At 38.6% G+C, this 19,073-nt stretch overlaps 1 protein-coding gene across 9 annotated transcripts in view; it reads right to left on the reverse strand.

Annotated features, from left to right (window-relative positions):
* Positions 1–19,073, reverse strand: part of F8 (coagulation factor VIII) — a 198,570-nt gene that overhangs the window by 139,545 nt on the left and 39,952 nt on the right. For all 9 annotated transcript variants that reach the window (XR_013412903.1, XR_013412904.1, XM_077989004.1 and 6 more), the window contains exons 4-6: positions 17,173–17,385; positions 13,172–13,240; positions 10,661–10,777 (exon numbers count right to left, since the gene is read on the reverse strand). Coding sequence is in view for 7 of the 9 variants with exons in the window: in XM_077989004.1 (XP_077845130.1) it covers positions 10,661–10,777; positions 13,172–13,240; positions 17,173–17,385 (399 nt within the window). In the remaining 2 variants the exon portion in view is untranslated. The remainder of the gene's footprint in view (positions 1–10,660; positions 10,778–13,171; positions 13,241–17,172; positions 17,386–19,073) is intronic.

The raw sequence follows: 19,073 nt of genomic DNA on the forward strand, positions 1-19,073 counted from the left end.
ACTTTGGTTCCTCTCCATGGAAGGGATGAACACTAGATGCATCTAGTCAACCATCCTGGAGCCCCTCCTGATTGTATTTTTGGATAGCCTGTCTTTGAGCTTGCTGATTCTTTCTTCTGCCTGATCAATTCTGTTGTTGATGTCCTGTATTGCGTGTGTCATTTTTTATTATACTTTTCAGTTCCAGGATTTCTCTCTTACTTTTTTTATTCCTTCAATTTCTCTGTTAAATTTCTTTGACAAATTTCTGAATTGTTTCTCTGTGTTTTATTAAAGTTTGTTGAGTTTTCTTAAAATAGCTATTTTGAATTCTTTGTCTACAAGATCATTCACTTGCATGTCTTTAGGATTAGTCACTGGCACGATTTTTTGTTCATTTGGTGAGGCCATCTTTCTTAGGTTATTCTTATTCTTTGTAGACGTGTGTCCCTGTCTACACATTGAAGAATTAGGTATTTATTCTCATGTTCATTCTGGGTTTGTTTGTGACTGCTCTATTTCAGTAAGCTCGTTTAGAAATTGAGTGGGGCTGACTGTGGTGGCTCATACTTGTAATCTAGCACTTTAGGAGGCTGAGGCTGGAGGATTGCTTTAGGTCAGGAGTTCAAGACCAGCCTGAGCAACACAGCAATACCCCAATCTCCATACACACACACACACACAACCAAAATTTAGCTAGGCATAGTGGCACACACCTGTAGTCCCACTCTGGAGGCTGAGGTGGGGAGACCGCGTGAGTCCAGGAGTTCGAGACTGCAGTGAGCTATGATCGCACCACTGCACTTCAACCTAGGCAACAGAGTGAGACCATATCAAAAAGAAAGTGGACTGGCTGTTGTATTTCCTTTTAGCACTAGACACTAGAGGGCACTCTAAGCCCAGGTTAGACGCAAGTCTCATGCTGGCTTTGCTACTAATGCAGTGTCCAGCCTGGATGGGCCCATGGGAATCCACAGGGGGCACCCAGGCCATACCGGAGAGCCCGTCAGGCTCTCAAGTCCAGAGGATCTGGGAACCATGCTTCCCATGGCCTGGTATGGTATCTCCTCTGGCAGGGATGGAGAGCCACTGCCAAGTTCTGCTTGCTTGCTACCACTAGCCCCGCCCCCTTTCTTTGTACATAGCTGGTCTCAGGTGGTTCAACCCAGTTGATACTCGCAGTGCTCCCCATGAACTGGTGCAGGAGTGAGTCTCCTACAGAAGGACCTAGGATGGTGGAGAAGCCAAATGTCTGCCTCCGGCTCACTTTTTTTCCGGTGTAAAAACCATGGGTCCATGGTGACTTTCCGCCTGTGGTACTGCAGTGGCTTGGGGGTGGGGTCTCAGTCATAAAGAACCAATCCCCTTAACTTCCAACTATGGTTTTGCTCGTCTTTGCAGTCCAAAAGGGCTTCACAGTCTTGCTCATGGGTTCGGGTTTTCTTAACTCTTCTGATGGTAATTTCACGCATCAAGTTGTTAACTTGATGTTTCTGTGAGGAGATGATTGCTGAAGAGTCCTACTCCACCACTTTGCTCTACCCAGCATGCATTATTTACTTTAGACATCTGGAGATGAAGTCCTGGAAAGAAGACAATAGAAGCCCAAACCCCTCTCCCCAACCTTTATCTAGTAGACCACAGTGTCCTTATAATTCAGTAGTCAGCACCTTTTCTGATAAACGCCAAATGGAAGAGATGCATATATAAGGAAGGGTATGTGGGAAGGGGCGTGGGACCAGCCACTCTCCAGGAACCTCCATGTGTTCAGCTACTCAGAAGCTCCTGATGGGCAATTTTAATATGAATATCTTTAAATTCTTATCATTTTTCTATCATTTCTTGATGTTAAAATCTGCTTTAAAATATACAGTTGACTCCTGAACAACACAGGTTTGAACTGCATGAGTCCACTTATATGCAGTTTTTTTTCAATAAATATACTGAAATTTTTTTTGGAAATTTGTGATAATTTGAAAAAACTTTCAGATGAACCACATAGGGGAAAAATATCAAAAAAATTAAGAAAAAGGTATGTTATGAATGCAAAAAATATATGTAGATGGCCGGTTGAGGTGGCTCACACTTATAATCCCAGCACCTTGGGAGGCCGAGATGGGTGGATCATGAGGTCAGGAATTCAAGACCGGCCTGGCAAACGTGGTGAAACCCCATCTCTACTAAAACTACAAAAATTAGGTGGGCGTGATGGTGCATACCTGTAATCCCAGCTACTTGGGAGGCTGGGGCAGGAGAATCACTTGAACCCAGGAGGTGGAGGTTGCAGCGAGCTGAGATCATGCCACTGCACTCCAGCCTGGGCAACAGAGCAAGACTCCGTCTCAAATATATATATATATGTATGTATATATATATGTTGATACTGGACTATTTTATCATTTATTACCATAAAATATATAAAAATCTATTATAAAAAGTCAAAATTTATAAAAACTTATGTACACAAACCCTTACAACCATACATGGCACCATTCCCAGTTGGGACAAATGTAAACAAATGTAAAGATCCAGTATTAAATCATAACTGCATAAAATTAACAGTAGTAGCCATCTCCTACTGTTATTGTGGTGAGCTCAAGTGTTGCAGGCATCCACTTAAAACTCTGCATGATGCTAATAATCTCTCCATAAACTTTGAATGATACTTGGGACCCATATAAAGTGCCACTAGTGATGCTGGAAGTGCTCCCAAGAAGCAGAGAAAGGTCATGACCGTACAAGAAAACACTGACTTGCTTGATATGTACCATAGATTGAGGTCTGCAGCTGTGGTTGCCCACCATTTCAGACTAATGATTCAACTTATAGATGATAAACTTACGTTGTCTACAAATACAGTACAGTATTGTAAATGTATTTTCCCCATGCTTTTTAAAATAACATTGTCTTTTCTCTAGCTTACTTTATTGAAAAAATACAGTATATAATACATATACAAAATATTTGTTGTTTATGTTATTGATAAGGCTTCTGATCAACAATAGGTCATTAGTACTTGAATTTGGGGGGAATCAAAAGTTATACATGGATTTTTGACTGTGCAGGGGGTCAGTACCCCAACCCCCACATTGTTCAAGGGTCAACTATATTGTTACTTTATTTTTAAATTTCTTTTTATTGATGTAAAATATACATATATAATTTGCCATCTTTACCATTTTTAAGTGTACAGTTCAGTGGTAATAAATACATTTATATTCTCTTTTTCCCTTCATCATCCCCACCCTCCCCACCCCAGACTATGGTAACCATGATTCTACTCTCTATTTTCGTGAGATCCACTCTTTTAGCTCCCACATATGAGTGAGAACATGTGGTATTGCCCTCCAGTGCCACCTATGTTGATGCAAATGAAAATATTTCATTCTTTTTTATGGCCAAATAGTATTCCATTGTGTATATATACCATGTTTTCTTTATCCAGTCATCCATTGATTACTTAGTTTGATTCCATATTTTGGCTATTGTAAATAGTGCTGCAATAAACATGGGAGTGAAGATATCTCTTTGATATATTGATATCATTTCTTTTGAATATATACCCGGTAGTGGAATTGCTGGATCATATGGTAGTTCTCTTTTTTTTGGAACCTTAATACTATTGTCTATAGTATTGAGTACGGCATTAGTGACTATACTGATTTATATTCCCATTAACTGTGTACGAGGGTTCCCCTTTCTCCACATCCTTACCAGCATCTGTTATTGCCTGTCTTTTTGATGCAAGCCATTTTAACTGAGATGAGATGATATCGAATTGTGGTTTTGGTTTGTATTTCTTTGATGGTTAATGATGTTGAGCATGTTTTCATATACCTGTTGGCCATTAGTATATCTCTTTTGAAACATATCTGTTTAGATCTTTTACCCATTTTTAATCAGAGTATTTGTTGTATTGCCATTGAGTTGTTTGAGCTCTTCATATATTCTGGTTATTAATCCCTTGTCAGATAGATGGTTTGAAAATATTTTTCCCATTCTGTGGGTTGTCTCTTTACTTTGTTCATTGTTTCTTTTACTGTGCAGAAGATTTTTAGCTTGATATAATTCCAATATTTGCTTTGATTGTCCGTGCTTTTGAGGTCTTACCCAAAAAAATCCTTGGCCAGGTCAGTGGCCTAGAGCATTTCCCCAGTGTTTTCTTCTAATAGTTTCATGTCTTAGATTTAAGTCTTTAATCCATTTTTATTTGATTTTGTGTATGGTAAGATATAAAGGTCTAGTTTTATTCTGCATATAGTTATTCAATTTTTCCAGCACTATTTATTGAAAAGATTGTTCTTTCCTTAATATATGTTCTTTGCGCCTTTGTTGAACATGAGTTAGTTGTAAATGTGTGGACTTATATCTGTGTTCTCTATTCTGTTCCACTGGTCTATGTATCTATTTTTATGCCAATACCATGCTATTTTGATTACCATAGCTGAGTAGTAAATTTTGATATCAGGTAGTGTGATACGTCCAGCTTCGCTCTTTTTGCTCAGGATTGCTTTAGCTATTTGGGGTCTTTTGTGGTTCCATATAAGTCTTAGGATCTTTTTTTCTATGAAGAATGTCATTGGTATTTTGACAAGGATTGCACTGAATCTGTAAATTGCTTTGGGTAGTATTGTCATTTTAACAATATTAATTATTCCAATCCATGAGCATGGAATATATTTAAATTTTGTGTATGTCCTCTTCTATTTCTTTCATCAGAGCTTTGTAGTTTTCCTTGAATAGATCTTTTATGTCTTTGGTTAGATTGATTCCCAGGTATTTTATATTTTTATAGCCAATAAATAGTTTTATTGATTTCTTTTTCAGATATTGGCTGCTGGCATATATAAATGCTACTGATTTTGGTGTATTGATTTTGTATCCTGCAACTTTACTAAATTTATCATTTTGAACAGTTTTTTGGTGGAGTCTTTAGGTTTTTCTAGATCATGTTGTCTGCAAGCAAGGCTAATTTGACTTCTTCCTTTCCAATTCGGATGCCCTTTATTTCTTTCTCTTGCCTAACTGCTCTGTCCAGGACTTCCACTATTATGCTGAGTATGGTGAAAGTAGGCATCCTTCTGTTGTATGAGTCTTTAGAGGAAAGGCTTTTGATTTTTTCCACATTCAGTATGTTAGCCATGGGTCTGTCATTAATGGCCTTTATTATTTTGAGGTGTGTTCCCTCTATATCCATGTTGATGAAGGTTTTTATCATAAAGGGATATTGAATTTTATCAAATGGCTTTTTAGAATCGAATGAAATAATCAGCTTGTAATCCCAACACTTAGGGAGGCAGAGGCGGGTGGATCACTTGAGGTCAGGAGTTCAAGACCAGCCTGGCCAACATGGTGAAACCCTGTCTCTACTAAAAATACAAAAATTAGCTGGGCATGGTGGCTCACACACCTGTAATTCCAGCTACTCGGGAGGCTGAGGTACGAGAATATCCCTGATGAACAGCGAAGCGAAAATTCTCAATAAAATACTGGCAAACCGAATCCAGCAGCACATCAAAAAGCTTATCCACAACAATCAAGTCTGTTTCATCCATGGAATGCAAGACTGGTTCAACATACGCAAATCAATAAACGTAATCCATCACATAAAGAGAACAAATGACAAAAACCACATGATTATCTCAATAGATGCAGAAAAGGCCTTCGATAAAATTCAACACCCCTTCATGCTAAAAACTCTCAATAAACTAGGTATCGATGGAACATACCTCAAAATAATAAGAGCTGTTTATGACAAACTCACAGCCAATATCATGCTGAATGGGCAAAAACTGGAAGCATTCTCTTTGAAAACCAGCACCAGACAAGGATGCCCTCTCTCACCACTCCTATTCAACATAGTATTAGAAGTTCTGGCCAGGGCAATCAGGTAAGAGAAAGAAATAAAGGGTATTCAAATGGGAAAAGAGGAAGTCAAATTGTCTCTCTTTGCAGATGACACGATTGTATATTTAGAAAACCCCATCATCTCAGCCCAAAATCTCCTTAAGCTGATAAGAAACTTCAGCAAAGTCTCAGGATACAAAATCAATGTGCAAAAATCATAAGCATCCCTATACACCAATAACAGACAAACAGAGAGCCAAATCATGAGTGAACTCCCATTCACAATTGCTACAAAGACAATAAAATACCTAGGAATACAACTTACAAGGGATGTGAAGGACCTCTTCAAGGAGAACTACAAACCACTGCTCAATGAAATAAAAGAGGACACAAGCAAATGGAAGAGCATTCTATGCTCATGGATAGGAAGAATCAGTATCATGAAAATGGCCATACTGCCCAAAGTAATTTATAGATTCAATGCTATCCCCATCAAGCTACCACTGACTTTCTTCACAGAATTGGAAAAAACTACTTTAAACTTCAGATGGAACCAAAAAAGAGCCCACATAGCCAAGACAATCCTGGGCAAGAAGGACAAAGCTGGAGGCATCATGCTACCTGACTTCAAACTACAGTACAAGACTACAATAACCAAAACAGCATGGTACTGGTACCAAAACAGAGATATAGACCAATGGAACAGAACGGAGGCCTCAGAAATAACACCACACAGCTACAACCATCTTTTCTTTGACAAACCTGACACAAACAAGCAATGGGGAAAAGATTCCCTATATAATAAATGGTGTTGGAAAAACTGGCTAGCCATATGCAGAAAACTGAAACTGGACCCTTTCCTTATACCTTATACAAAAATCAACTCAAGATGGATCAAATATTTAAATGTAAGACCTAGGACCATAAAAATCCTAGAAGGAAACCTGGGTAATACCATTCAGGACATAGGCATGGGCAAAGACTTCATGTCTAAAACAACAAAAGTAATGGCAACAAAAGCTAAAATTGACAAATGGGATCTAATCAAACTAAGGAGCTTCTGCACAGCAAAAGAAACCATCATCAGAGTGAACAGGCAACCTACAGAATGGGAGAAAATTTTTGCAATCTATCCATCTGACAAAGGGCTAATATCCAGAATCTACAAAGAACTTAAACAACCTTTACAAGAAAAAAAAAACAACCCCATCAAAAAATGGGCAAAAGATATGAACAGACACTTCTCAAAAGAAGACATTTATGCAGCCAACAGACATATGAAAAAATGCTCATCATCACTGGTCATTAGAGAAATGCAAATCAAAACCACAATGAGATACCATCTCACACCAGTTAGAATGGCAATTGCTAAAAAGTCAGGAAACAACAGATGCTAGAGAGGTTGTGGAAAAATAGGAACACTTTTATACTGTTGGTGGGAGTGTAAATTAATTCAACCATTGTGGGAGACAGTGTGGCAATTCCTCAAGGATCCAGAACTAGAAATACCATTTGACCCAGTAATCCCATTACTGGGCATATACCCAAAGGATTAGAAATCATTCTACAATAAAGACACATGCACACGTATGTTTATTGTGGCACTATTCACAATAGCAAAGACTTGGAACCAACCCAAATGACCATCAATGATAGACTGGATTAAGAAAATGTGACACATATACACCATGGAATACTATACAGCCATAAAAAAGGATGAGTTCATGTCCTTTGCAGGGACATGGATGAAGCTGGAAACCATCATTCTCAGCAAACTATCACAAGATCAGAAAACCAAACACTGCATTTTCTAACTCATAAGTGGGAGTTGAACAATAAGAACACATGGACACAGGGAGGGGAAGAGCATACACTGGGGTCTGTGGGTGCTGGGGGGCTAGGGGAGGGATAACATTAGGAGAAATACCTAATGTAGGTGACAGGTTGATGGGTGCAGGAAACCACCATGACACGTGTATACCTATGTAACAAAATTGCACATTCTGCACATGTAACCCAGAACTTTAAGTATAATAATAATAATAATAATAATAATAATAAAATTTACTTCTTAATTTCTTCATTGACCCATTGGCCGTTTAAGAGCATGTTGTTTAATTTCTGTGTTTTTATGTATTTTCTGAGGTTCCTCTTGTTATTAATTTTTAGTTTTATTCCATTGTGGTCAGAAAAGATACTTGATACAATTTCTGTTTTTTGAATTTGTACAGACTTGTTTTGGGGCCTTGGGTATGGTGTATTCTGGAAAATGTTTTATGTCCTGATGAAAAGAATGTATTCTGCAGCAGTTAAGTAAAATGTTCAGTAAATGTCAGTTAGGACTATTAGATCTAGTGTGTAGTTTAACTCCATTGTTTCTTTATTGATTTTCTGTACGGATGATCTGCCCATTAGTGAGACTGGGGTGTTAAAGTCCCATACTATTATTGTATTGCAATCTGTCTCTCCCTTTAGATCTATTAATGATTGCTTTATATACTTGGGAGTTCCTGTTTTGCGTGTATAGATATTTATAACTATTATATCCTCTTGGCCGGACGTGGTGGCTCATGCCTGTAATTCCAGCACTTTGGGAGGCTGAGGCGGACAGATCACAAGGTCAGGAGATCGAGACCATCCTGGCTAATACGGTGAAACCCCATCTCTACTAAAAATACAAAAATTTACATATTTTTATATTACCTATATCCTAACAGGCTGCTGTAGCTATTACAGTTGTTGATAGATGTGTACTTTGGGCTTCATACTACAGTTATGAGTGGATTGCACACCACAAATACAGTAATAGAGTATTCTGAGTGTGCCCATGTATTTAATTTTACTAGTTGGTAAAATTAAATTAAACCAGGTTTTATACTTGAAAAGTTTTCTTTTGCACATTAGTATTCTTTTTTTTTCAGATTGTAGAACTCTCTAGCATTTCTTGCAAGATGAGTCCAGTGTTTGAGTTCACTGATTCTTTCCTCTGCTTGATCCTCTAATGATCTACTCAGTTCATCAAATGCAGTCATCAGTTTCAAGATGTGTTTTTTTTATTGTTTCAATCTCTATGTTAAATTTCTCTGAGAAATTTTTGAATCAATTTTCTGTGTTATCTTAGGTATCTTTGAATTTCCTTAAAATTGCTACTTTGAATTATTGATCAGAGAGTTCACAAATCGCCATCTCATTAGGGTTAGTCACTGGGTTTTTGCTTTGTCTTTTTGGGAAGCTCATGGTTGCCTGTTTGCTATTGTTTCTTGTGGATATACATCTATGTGTTTACATTGAAGAATTAGCTATTTATTTCAGTTTTCTCTGACTTGTTTTTGTTTTATTGGATACATTTGCTTAGTGAATCTTCACTGCTAGTTCACTGTCCTTTATTTTGGCTCTAGGTGGCACCTAAGTCCAGGTTCACCTCAGCTCTAGTTTTTTTTGTTTGTTTGTTTTTGTTTTTGTTTTGTTTTTGTTTTTTTTTTTTTTTTTTTGAGATGGAGTCTGGCTCTGTCGCCCAGGCTGGAGTGCAGTGGCCTGATCTGGGCTCACTGCAAGCTCCGCCTCCTGGGTTCATGCCATTCTCCTGCCTCAGCCTCCTGAGTAGCTGGGACTACAGGCTCCTGCCACCACGCCTGGCTAATTTTTTGTAGTTTTGGTAGAGACAGGGTTTCACCGTGTTAGCTAGGATGGTCTTGATCTCCTGACCTCGTGATCCACCCGCCTCGGCCTCGCAAATGTGCTGGGATTACAGGCGTGAGCCACCGCGCCTGGCCACCTCAGCTCTAGTAAGTGGTCAGAGCCCTGCTTGTCCCAAGTGGGTGAGGTCCCAAAGGTATTATCTTAGCAGTATTGGAAGGCCGGCTAGGCATTCATGCCAAGGTGACCTGCAGGATAAACCTGCTACAGCATGGTGCTGCTGAACGGCCATTCTGAATTTGCATGTCCTTTGGTCAAGTTATAGAGCAGAATTTCCAGGGCTGGGGATGGTAGTCCTTCCTTCCTCATTTGTCTCTGCCTGTACTCTGGGATATTTCTGCCTTCAGACAGTCATGATGCTTTCTGTGGGTTAAGGCAAGGACAAATCTCCTCCCAGGGAACCCAAGAAGGTGGAGAAGCTGGTTGAACACCTCAATGTCACTTTTTCCAGTGTAGAAACCATGAGTTGGGGGAGATTTTCTATACACTTGGTGCCAGGCAGAATAGGAAGACGGAGAGTCATGGATGTGGAAGTCTGATTGTCAAAGTTTTTGAATTTCTCTGTGGTTCCGGGAACTGTCTCATCCTCACATGTGAGCTCTGGGTTGTTGTTGGTGTAGATATTGGTACTGTACGTTTGGTTTTGGTTTTCTCTGGGAGGGAGTAAAGCGAGCCTGCCTCTATGCCCCTATTTTAAAACTGGAAATCATTTTATTGTTACTTTATTGATGCAGTATCTTCTTGAATCATGAAAATAGTAATAAGAGCTTCTGATGAGTTCTGTTCTGAGCAATAGCTCTTTTTATTCTGGGATTATTGTTTTCTTTGTTCATCTTTGCATATCCCTTCAATATTTTAGGCTCTTTTTGAATGTCTGTTCGTCCTTGGTTGCCCACTCACATTTAAGAAAAGGAAAGAAAAATCTGACTGTGGGCTGTATGTACATGGGTAAGCCTTCATTTTCAGGTGACCAAAAGAGGAATTGCCTACTATACATTAAGATCCCCAGAGGCCAGAGATCTTAAAGTATTCAGTGGGTTATATCCTCTGGGATGCAGAGCTGTTTGTGAACTGAAGTACAGAACTCTGGTGCTGAATATGGAAGACCCTGAGGATTGTTGAGCAGATGTGTACATACCTGGTAGAGACCTGTTTACATAACCATTGACTGTGTGCATTTTAGGCCAGGCCCGAGCAGATGCATCATCCCTATCCTGCATCAAGGAGTTCTTTGTTTCTGAGTGCCAACTTTTCCCTGATGAGAGAGAAGGCAAAAATAAAGTCAGCTAAGCATGTGTCTCATGAATGACGCCCCTCCCCTTTCTCCTTCCCCACTCCCAGTGTGCTCACACCTTCAGCATTTTTGTCAGCAAAGTAGGCACAGAGCACTTATCCTCACAAAGTCAGTGTGAGGGAGGGAGAAGATAATTATCTAAAGGCAGACATCTCTTGCTCGAACTGATTTTCTCTCCCTCTATTTGTCCATGACAATAAGTGGGAACAGACAATAATAGAAGACAGAATATTAGTTAGCTTGAGGCATAAGGATTCGATTCTTTTTATTAGCTGACTTATCTAAAAGGAATCTTATGAAAATCATCCTAGGGGCTGGGCGCGGTGGCTCATGCCTGTAATCCTAGCACTTTGGGAGGCTGAGGCAGGTGGATCACTTCAGGTCAGGCATTTGAGAGTACCCTGGCCAACATAGTGAAACCCTATCTCTACTAAAAATACACAGATTAGGTGGGCATGGTGGCATGTGCCTGTAATCTCAGCCACTCAGGAGGCTGAGGCAGGAGAATCACTTGAACCTGGAAGGTGTACGTTGCAGTGAGCCGAGATTCTGCCACTGCACTCCAGCCTGGGCAACATAGTGAGACTCGATCTCAAAAAAAAAAAAAAGAAAAAAGAAAATTGTCCTAGGAAAAAGGCTGTCTGTTGGTCCCTGTCTCTGTTATAATTGTCTCATCCCAGCTTATATTTATGAAACCACAGGAACCTGAAAGCTCCCTAACACTGTCTCTGAAATTGATAAGGGCTGAAGCACTGGAAATACTATTGAAACTTTATGAGGCAGCCATTCATTTGTTCATTCATTCAAACACATATTTATTGAGCACTACTGATTGTAGGCACTGATGATAGAGAGGAAGATACAGCCTGTGCTTTCAAGGTGCTTACACTCTAGCTGGAATAGTCAGAGAACCTGATAATTATAATAAAGAGTAAAGAGTGATATAATAAAGATGAGAGTAGGGTGTTATAGGGAGCAGAGAGAAGAAATTTCATTTTGCTTGAAGGGAAAAAGATATGAGATCAAAGAAGATAAATATTAAATAAATAAAGTAGAAAATACTGATATAGTATGATAAGGAGTAAGCTCAAGATGCTGTGGAAATATAAGCAGGCATCTAATCCAGACTAGAGGTCATTCTGGGAGAAGGAGTTAAGGAAGGAGATAACCGAAGTAAGTCAGACTTAAAGAAAAAGGAGAAGCTTGCTTAGTGTAAAGAGGGAGACAGATTTTTCTAGGCAGAGGGAAATGCATAAGCAGAGGTCTCATGTAAGAAAAAGCATTACATGTTTGGGTAACATGGAAGATAAGGCAGGAAATGGAACACAACAAGGCTGGAAACGTCACCAGGGAATAAATAATGCATTTTGCACTTTACCTTGAAATTGAATTATTTTATTTGTTTTGTTGTTTTGTTTTGTTTTTTGAGATAGGGTCTGGCTTTATCACCCAGGCTGGAGTGCAGTAGTGCAATCACAGTTCACTGCAACCTTCACCTCCTGGGCTCAAGTGATCCTCCCACCTCAGCCTCCCAAGTAGCTGGAGTACAGGTACCTGCCACCATGACCAGCTGATTTTTTAATTTTTTTGTAGAGATGTGGTTTCACCCTGTTGCCCAGGCTGGTCTCAAACTCCTGGGCTCAAGCAATCCACCCACCTCAGCCTCCCAAAGTGCTGGGATTACAGACATGAGCCACCACACTTGGCAAACTGAAGTATTTTAGAGGCTGGAGTGACAAGATCAGATACTCACTTCAGTAAACTTCCTTTGGGAGTTACGAGACAGATCATAAGGGTCTCAATTAAGAAGATGGCAATGTAAATTGATAAGGGGGTAAGAAGAAGATTATGTTATTGTTATTGATTACATAATGATTACATTAGGAGGAGGTGGAGGCGGAGGTATTAACACTATCGAGGGCCTACTCTATGCCACACATTGCTCTAGGTTACTTAAGTGAAAACACTCAGCGCTCACAACAATCTTATGAAAGACGTACTATTATTTCAATTTAGGAAACCGAGACACAGAGAGGTTAAATAACTTGCCAAACGTTGCGCACTTAATAATAGATGAAGATAAGAGAAAGCATTTAGAAAGTAGAGCCCAAAGTATTTGTTGATGGTCTTAATGAGGCGGATGAGGTCAATCCATTATCCAACTCCTCTATCTTCTTACCTCATAGCTGCCAATGGAACTGAGGTTACATTTTGTTTTCTTGGAATTCATTTTTAACCCCATCACCTTCATTCCTGAACAGTAATGTAATTTATGACCTTTCTATAATCACCTCCTCTTAATAGTAGCAGAAGATTTCTTTCAGGAATCCAAAATTCAGATTAAGACTCACTAACCTTCATCAAATACAGCAAAAAGTAGTACAAATTTGTGCAAGGTCTGTGTCTTTTCCTTGGCCAGACTCCCTGAAAAAGAAGTGAGAACATTTATCTTCTATTTTAAAATCTCATGTAGGAAATTGTCACTAGCGGGAGACATTTCTTCATCAGTTACTTGAGAGTAAGAACAAATGTAGTCTTCTGTCTCTTGTTAACTTTGCTTTGTTGTTAGGTCTCCTACACCAGTATTTCTAAAACTATCTGGAACAAAGAGTTTTTTTATTTCAACTTTGATGAAGACCACTACTTGCGTAAAATATGATAAAAATGAATTACTAAAGGAAAAAATTTAAAACATTTACAAAATACAAGCCCTCATACACACACATCACAGAGAAAAAGAAAAATTACAGCAACAGTACACATTGCTTCTGAAAAAAGGTGTGTATAAGCAATTAATATACATAATTTCTGTTACTCTTATAACTTTTTATATTTCTGCAATTGTAAATTAAAAGTTTTGAGTAAAATAATAATTGTCCATATTAAACATCTATACTCATATTTTTTTCAATAGCCCACAGTGCTTTTAATTATACTCACATTTTAAATGAATACCGTGTATATCAATAGCTAAAGTTTTTAATGGAACAAACTAGCTTGTTTCATGCTTTAACTGTTGAGCTTGTTGGCTATCTTTCTTAGCCTTATATATTTTTTAAATTTGAGAACTTTTGTTTGCAGGCTTATTTTGAGTAGAAAGATTTTTGTTTATGACATTTTGCCTTTCTTTCTCTCTCTTGCACCCTTAATGCTTAGAAATAAAAATTAGCTTGAACTAAGAAGGTAACAGTATGTGTGCTGCTACTCATCAGGCTGGGTAAAAGACATAGGTAAAGCTAACTACAGAGTTAACAACACCATTTCTCCCAAGGACACATTGCCACTGTACAAACTCACTGAATACCAACTATTTGCTTTGATTATCTCTTGATTTCTTACTCAATTGAATTGTTTGTTCTTGGAATTCACAGCCTACCAGAAATGTCTGAACTAATAGCAATAAGAATTAAACATCTCATTCTTTCCCAGGTCATCTAAATTACTTTGACATGAAGAAGCAGCTCAATTTAAAGCTCAAGCTTCAGGTAAGGGATGCCTTGACTTAACATTTCATGTCTATGTTAACTTTTTACTTAACCAGGACACTTCACAGTCTAGACCTCATGGTTATTTCTTTACACACAACTCTACTGTGCTTCATCTAAATATTACCTAACCTCCACCCTTCCCCCAAATTCTTTACTAACTCTATATAGTATTTTCCTTTGTTTAGGGAGGTGTCCACAGTCTCTTGTTGCCATGAGCCAATAAATCTGACTTTGTTGAACTATAGTGATCTTTGCTGTCCCTTGTGATCATTGGTTGCTTAAACAAAGGATGTGTTCACTATTCTCTATCTAGCAAATCACACCCTAGAATGGAATTTTGGAGATACTGGCTAATGGAAATCTTGGGGATATTTCAGATTCCCCCACTGAACCGAGAAAACTTAGTTCCTATTCTAGGACTGGGTTTGCCAGTTATGTCATTGGCAAATATTTTCTCCCACTCTATAGTTTGTTGTTTCCTTTCTTCTGCTTGATTTGGGTTTGCTTTGCTCTTCTTTTTCTAGTGTCCTGGGGTGGAAATTTAGATTATCGAGTTGATATTTTTCTAATACAAGTGTTTAATTCTATAAAATTCCCTCTAAGCCCTGCTTCAGATATAAACCAAACATTTATTATTATTATGTGGTCTGTGGTTTCAGTGTCAGATCAGTTTTAAACCCTTTGCTGTGCCATTGACTCCAACACAGTGGCCAGTCTGGTACGTGAGGGGAAATCTCAGTTTCACAGTCTTCAGCATGCTAATTAGGATTCCATCCAGATATGTGTAGGTTGGGGGTAAATCCAGGAGTTAATGCACAACTTTATGGGTTTACTTTCCTGGGATCTTTTCTCTCTGTCATCTATAAACTTTCCAGTTCTGTGAGCTCCTTTTTTTGGTTTTCTAACCAGAAGCTTCCAACTTCCACAACTACATCATAGCTAAGGTCAAGCAACGGAAGGGGAAAGACAGAGAGAAAAGTAATGTGCTTTTGCCCCAGGGTCTTAGATCTGTAGCTGTACTGAATGAAGGATAATGTTCCCCTCCCTAAGTTTTTACTCGTGCAGGCTTCTGTTGTCAGCCACTGTCACTGGCACAGGCAACCTTGGACTGAAGCTTGAGAGAATGGTGGAAAAGAGGACAAAAACCCTAGGGGATTTCCCCTTCCATGCTCTTTGTGCATTTAGAGTTACCTTTCCCACTCCTTGAAACCCTAGAGGGTTTCTCCTGGAGCTCTCTTTGCAACATAGTACTCACTTCCAAGTCTCCAGTTATGTTTTAATTCAGGTTAAGGAATACTAGAGTGGGGAAAAACGTATACTCCCCCACAAGTTTGGTAACACTTTGAATTTTAGTGCCTTTTCTCTATTTACTTGTTCTATTTGCCTTTTAGAAATTTTTAAATATCTGGGCTTTGCATTTTGTCAAGGTTTTATAGATAAGTTCAATGGGAAATAAAGGGTGGAGTGTGTTTATCCATTTTACCCGGAGCTAGAACCTCTGTTGATTCTTTAATTCAACTCTGTGTCAAAGAATTATTTGGGTTTTTAACTTATTTCTTTATATGTCATATGTAAACACTAATGTTTTGATTATGTCCTTGTTCAATTAGCCTTTACATCTCATAAATAACACTGTGGTTTTGGCACTTTCTCATTAATTATGACTATGAAACTGAATTTAGTATATGAAAAATCATACTTTCATCTGAAACTATTATAAACTACAAACCTTTCTCATGTTCTCCACTCCCCACTCCCATCTTTTTTTTGAATCACATTCATCACCATTCAGAAAGACTATGGTGATTCCTGTTAATAAATTCTTTGCCTATTCCCCATCAAAAGGTGGAGGCCCCCTCTATAGACTGGTCTTAGTGATGCATTCTAACTAATAGAATGTATGTTATGTGAGTGATTTCCAAGGTTACATTAGAAAACATGAAACAGTTTCTAATGGGCTCTCTCAGGACCATGTAAGAAGTCTGGCTACCCTGTAAGACCCATGTGAGAGAGACCATGTGGACAGTACCATCAAGCCAAGGTTAAAGACATGTGAATAAAGTCAACTCTGGGATGATTTCAGCTCTGGCCACTGTTTGACTATAGCCCTCATGAGACACACTTAGATAGACCAAGTCAAAACACTCCCAAATTCCATGAGACCCACAGAAACCATGAGCGATAATAAGTGATTGTTGTTGTTTTAAGCCACTAAATTGTGGAGTTATGCAGTAAAAGATAACTGGAATAAGAAAAAGGTACAGTGAAGCTGATTTCACCATAAAAAAATAGGGTGAAAAACAAATTATGCAAAATTTACTTCCCTAATTTAATTTATGCTAAGGTATAAATTAAAAACAGGTTTGATTAGAATTATTTTAGAATATATTAATTCAATCCAAATTAATTAATTTTCAATAACATATATAAATAAATGCTGACTTTTCTTAGATTTTTATATACTTTTGTCTGCAAATGACAAACTAACCACCTGAACCAGTCTATATGTGTTCACCTTCATGAAGCTTTCAAGGAACATAGCTCAATGTTTGCAAAAGGCAGAGGACGGTAGAAATCACTACTGATAAAGCCCACAGATTTGAAGAGGGAAACAGCAATGCTTTGAGGAGAGAGATTTAAGTCTGGAACTCAGCTGCTCCTGATCCCAGCTTAGAATTTATTGTGGTTATATAGAATGCATATCTGCTTCTCTCAGAAACTGGATTATTCTCCTTTCTATGAGCATGATGCTAGAGTAAAGAAGCCTCTTTCAGGTTAAGGAACACAAATGCTAACTGTTATAGATAGATTCAGTTGTTTGTACTTCTCTGCTTATTTCATCTCAATCATACACTTTCATACACTTACCTTCTCTACATACTAGTAGGGCTCCAATGAGGCCCGAATTCAAGTCTTTTACCAGGTCCACATGAGAAAGATACGAGTAGGTAAGGCACAGCGGGTCAGAGGCCATTGGACCATTCTCTTTCAGGACCTGCCAGACATATGTATGGCTTCCACCAGGAAAGACTTTATCATCTTCTTTCTCCCTTTGACTGGTCTGATCATCATATTCAGCTCCTATAGCAGGAAGAAATAAAATTGTCCTTTCTATACCCATTGTCCACTTAAAGAAACATGTCAAGTTTACTGTCACCAATAGGTTCTACATAAGAAACAGACTTTTTGCATCTTTGTTGTTGTTGTTGTTTTGAGACGGAGTCTCACTCTGTTGCCCAGGATGGAGTGCTATGGCACGATCTCGGCTCACAGCAACCTCCGCCTCCCAGATTCAAGTGATTCTCCTGCCTCAGACTCCCGAGTAGCTAGGATTACAGGCACACACTACCATGCCTGGTTAATTTTGTGTTTTTAGTAGAGACAGAATTTCATCATATTGGTCAGGCTGGTCTTGAACTCCTGACCTTGTGATCCACCCACTTCAGCCTCCCAAAGTGCTGGGATTACAGGTGTGAGCCGCCACCTCTGGCCTACTTTCTGCATCTTAATTTGAAAAACTAACAAGTAGCAGCCACAAATGGGGAAAAGCCTCATATATTCCAGAGGATCTTGAGATCACTAACCGTAGTATGAGTAGTAAAAACTAGGTTCTGGTTGAGATCTCCACATTCTGTTAAATAATAAAATTGCTTCCATTATCGCATCTTTTTGCCTAATTCAATTCAACAACAAATACACTTTGTCACAGACTCTTTGGTAGGCACTAGTGAGGGTCAGGAAAGGGTAAGAAAGAGAGATTTAAGAAAATTTCTTAAACTTTGTTCTTTCCTAGTGGTACAACACTATGTTTGGTGGGGGACATAGACATATAAACATATAATTATAATACCATGTGGAAATATTCACCTATTTATTCACAAATATTTATTGAGTTCTTATTCTTTACCAGACTCAGTTACAAGCTGAAAATATAAAGATCGAGATAGAAGTCTCTGCTTATGGAGCGAGCAACCCAGTGGATAAAAAAAGCAGTAAACAAGTTTCCTACTCTTCAGTAATGCTTGATGGAGGCGGAATTTGAGATGAATCTTAAAAGATAGATATATTTGCGTTATTTTTCATGTGTTTAATATAAAGAATTTAATGTTTTTGTGAGTGGATATTAGAAAATTATTCTTGGAATTGCATTGCTACTTTCACTTTTTTCTTTCAACACACTTTTTATGATGATGCATTTTAATGTACATTACAAATTTCATGACAGTCCACTCCTATATACTTTAGAAGTCATCTTTAAAAAAAATTTTCCCACATACACAAAATGACACTAGCACACCCGATCCAGTTAATATCACCTAATATCAATGCAATATTCAAAAATTTTTTTTTTTTTACTCAGAGGTTTCCAACACATTTTATTTTGCAGACCACTGGTTTGTAGCTTTTGAGGACCAACATCTGTATATCAATTCCTATAAAATGTCCAACCAATTTCAGTTCCATAGCAGGCTCTTCCAAATTGCACACTATGCTTATGGGTGGAGGTCCAGTTACACATGCATAAAGGCTGCCCTGCCCGCTGGTTCCCAGAGGAGGTCGCGTCGGAGTTAAAGCCCCTTCCAGGAGCTTGATCTTCCCAGGGGTCATTTCCTTTGGCAAGAAGTCAGTTTACACGTGCGGCTTTGATGCCTGTGAGCTGGAAGCACCAGAAACATGCAGGATGTGCTGCTTTTTCTCTCATGAAGGTGGGCACTCGAGGATCCAGTGCCCTCGTGCTTAGTGACAGGAATCCCTCCTCTTTGCTCAGT

Source organism: Macaca mulatta, chromosome X (genome assembly GCF_049350105.2).
Source record: "Macaca mulatta isolate MMU2019108-1 chromosome X, T2T-MMU8v2.0, whole genome shotgun sequence".
Classification (NCBI taxonomy): Eukaryota; Metazoa; Chordata; class Mammalia; order Primates; family Cercopithecidae; genus Macaca; species Macaca mulatta.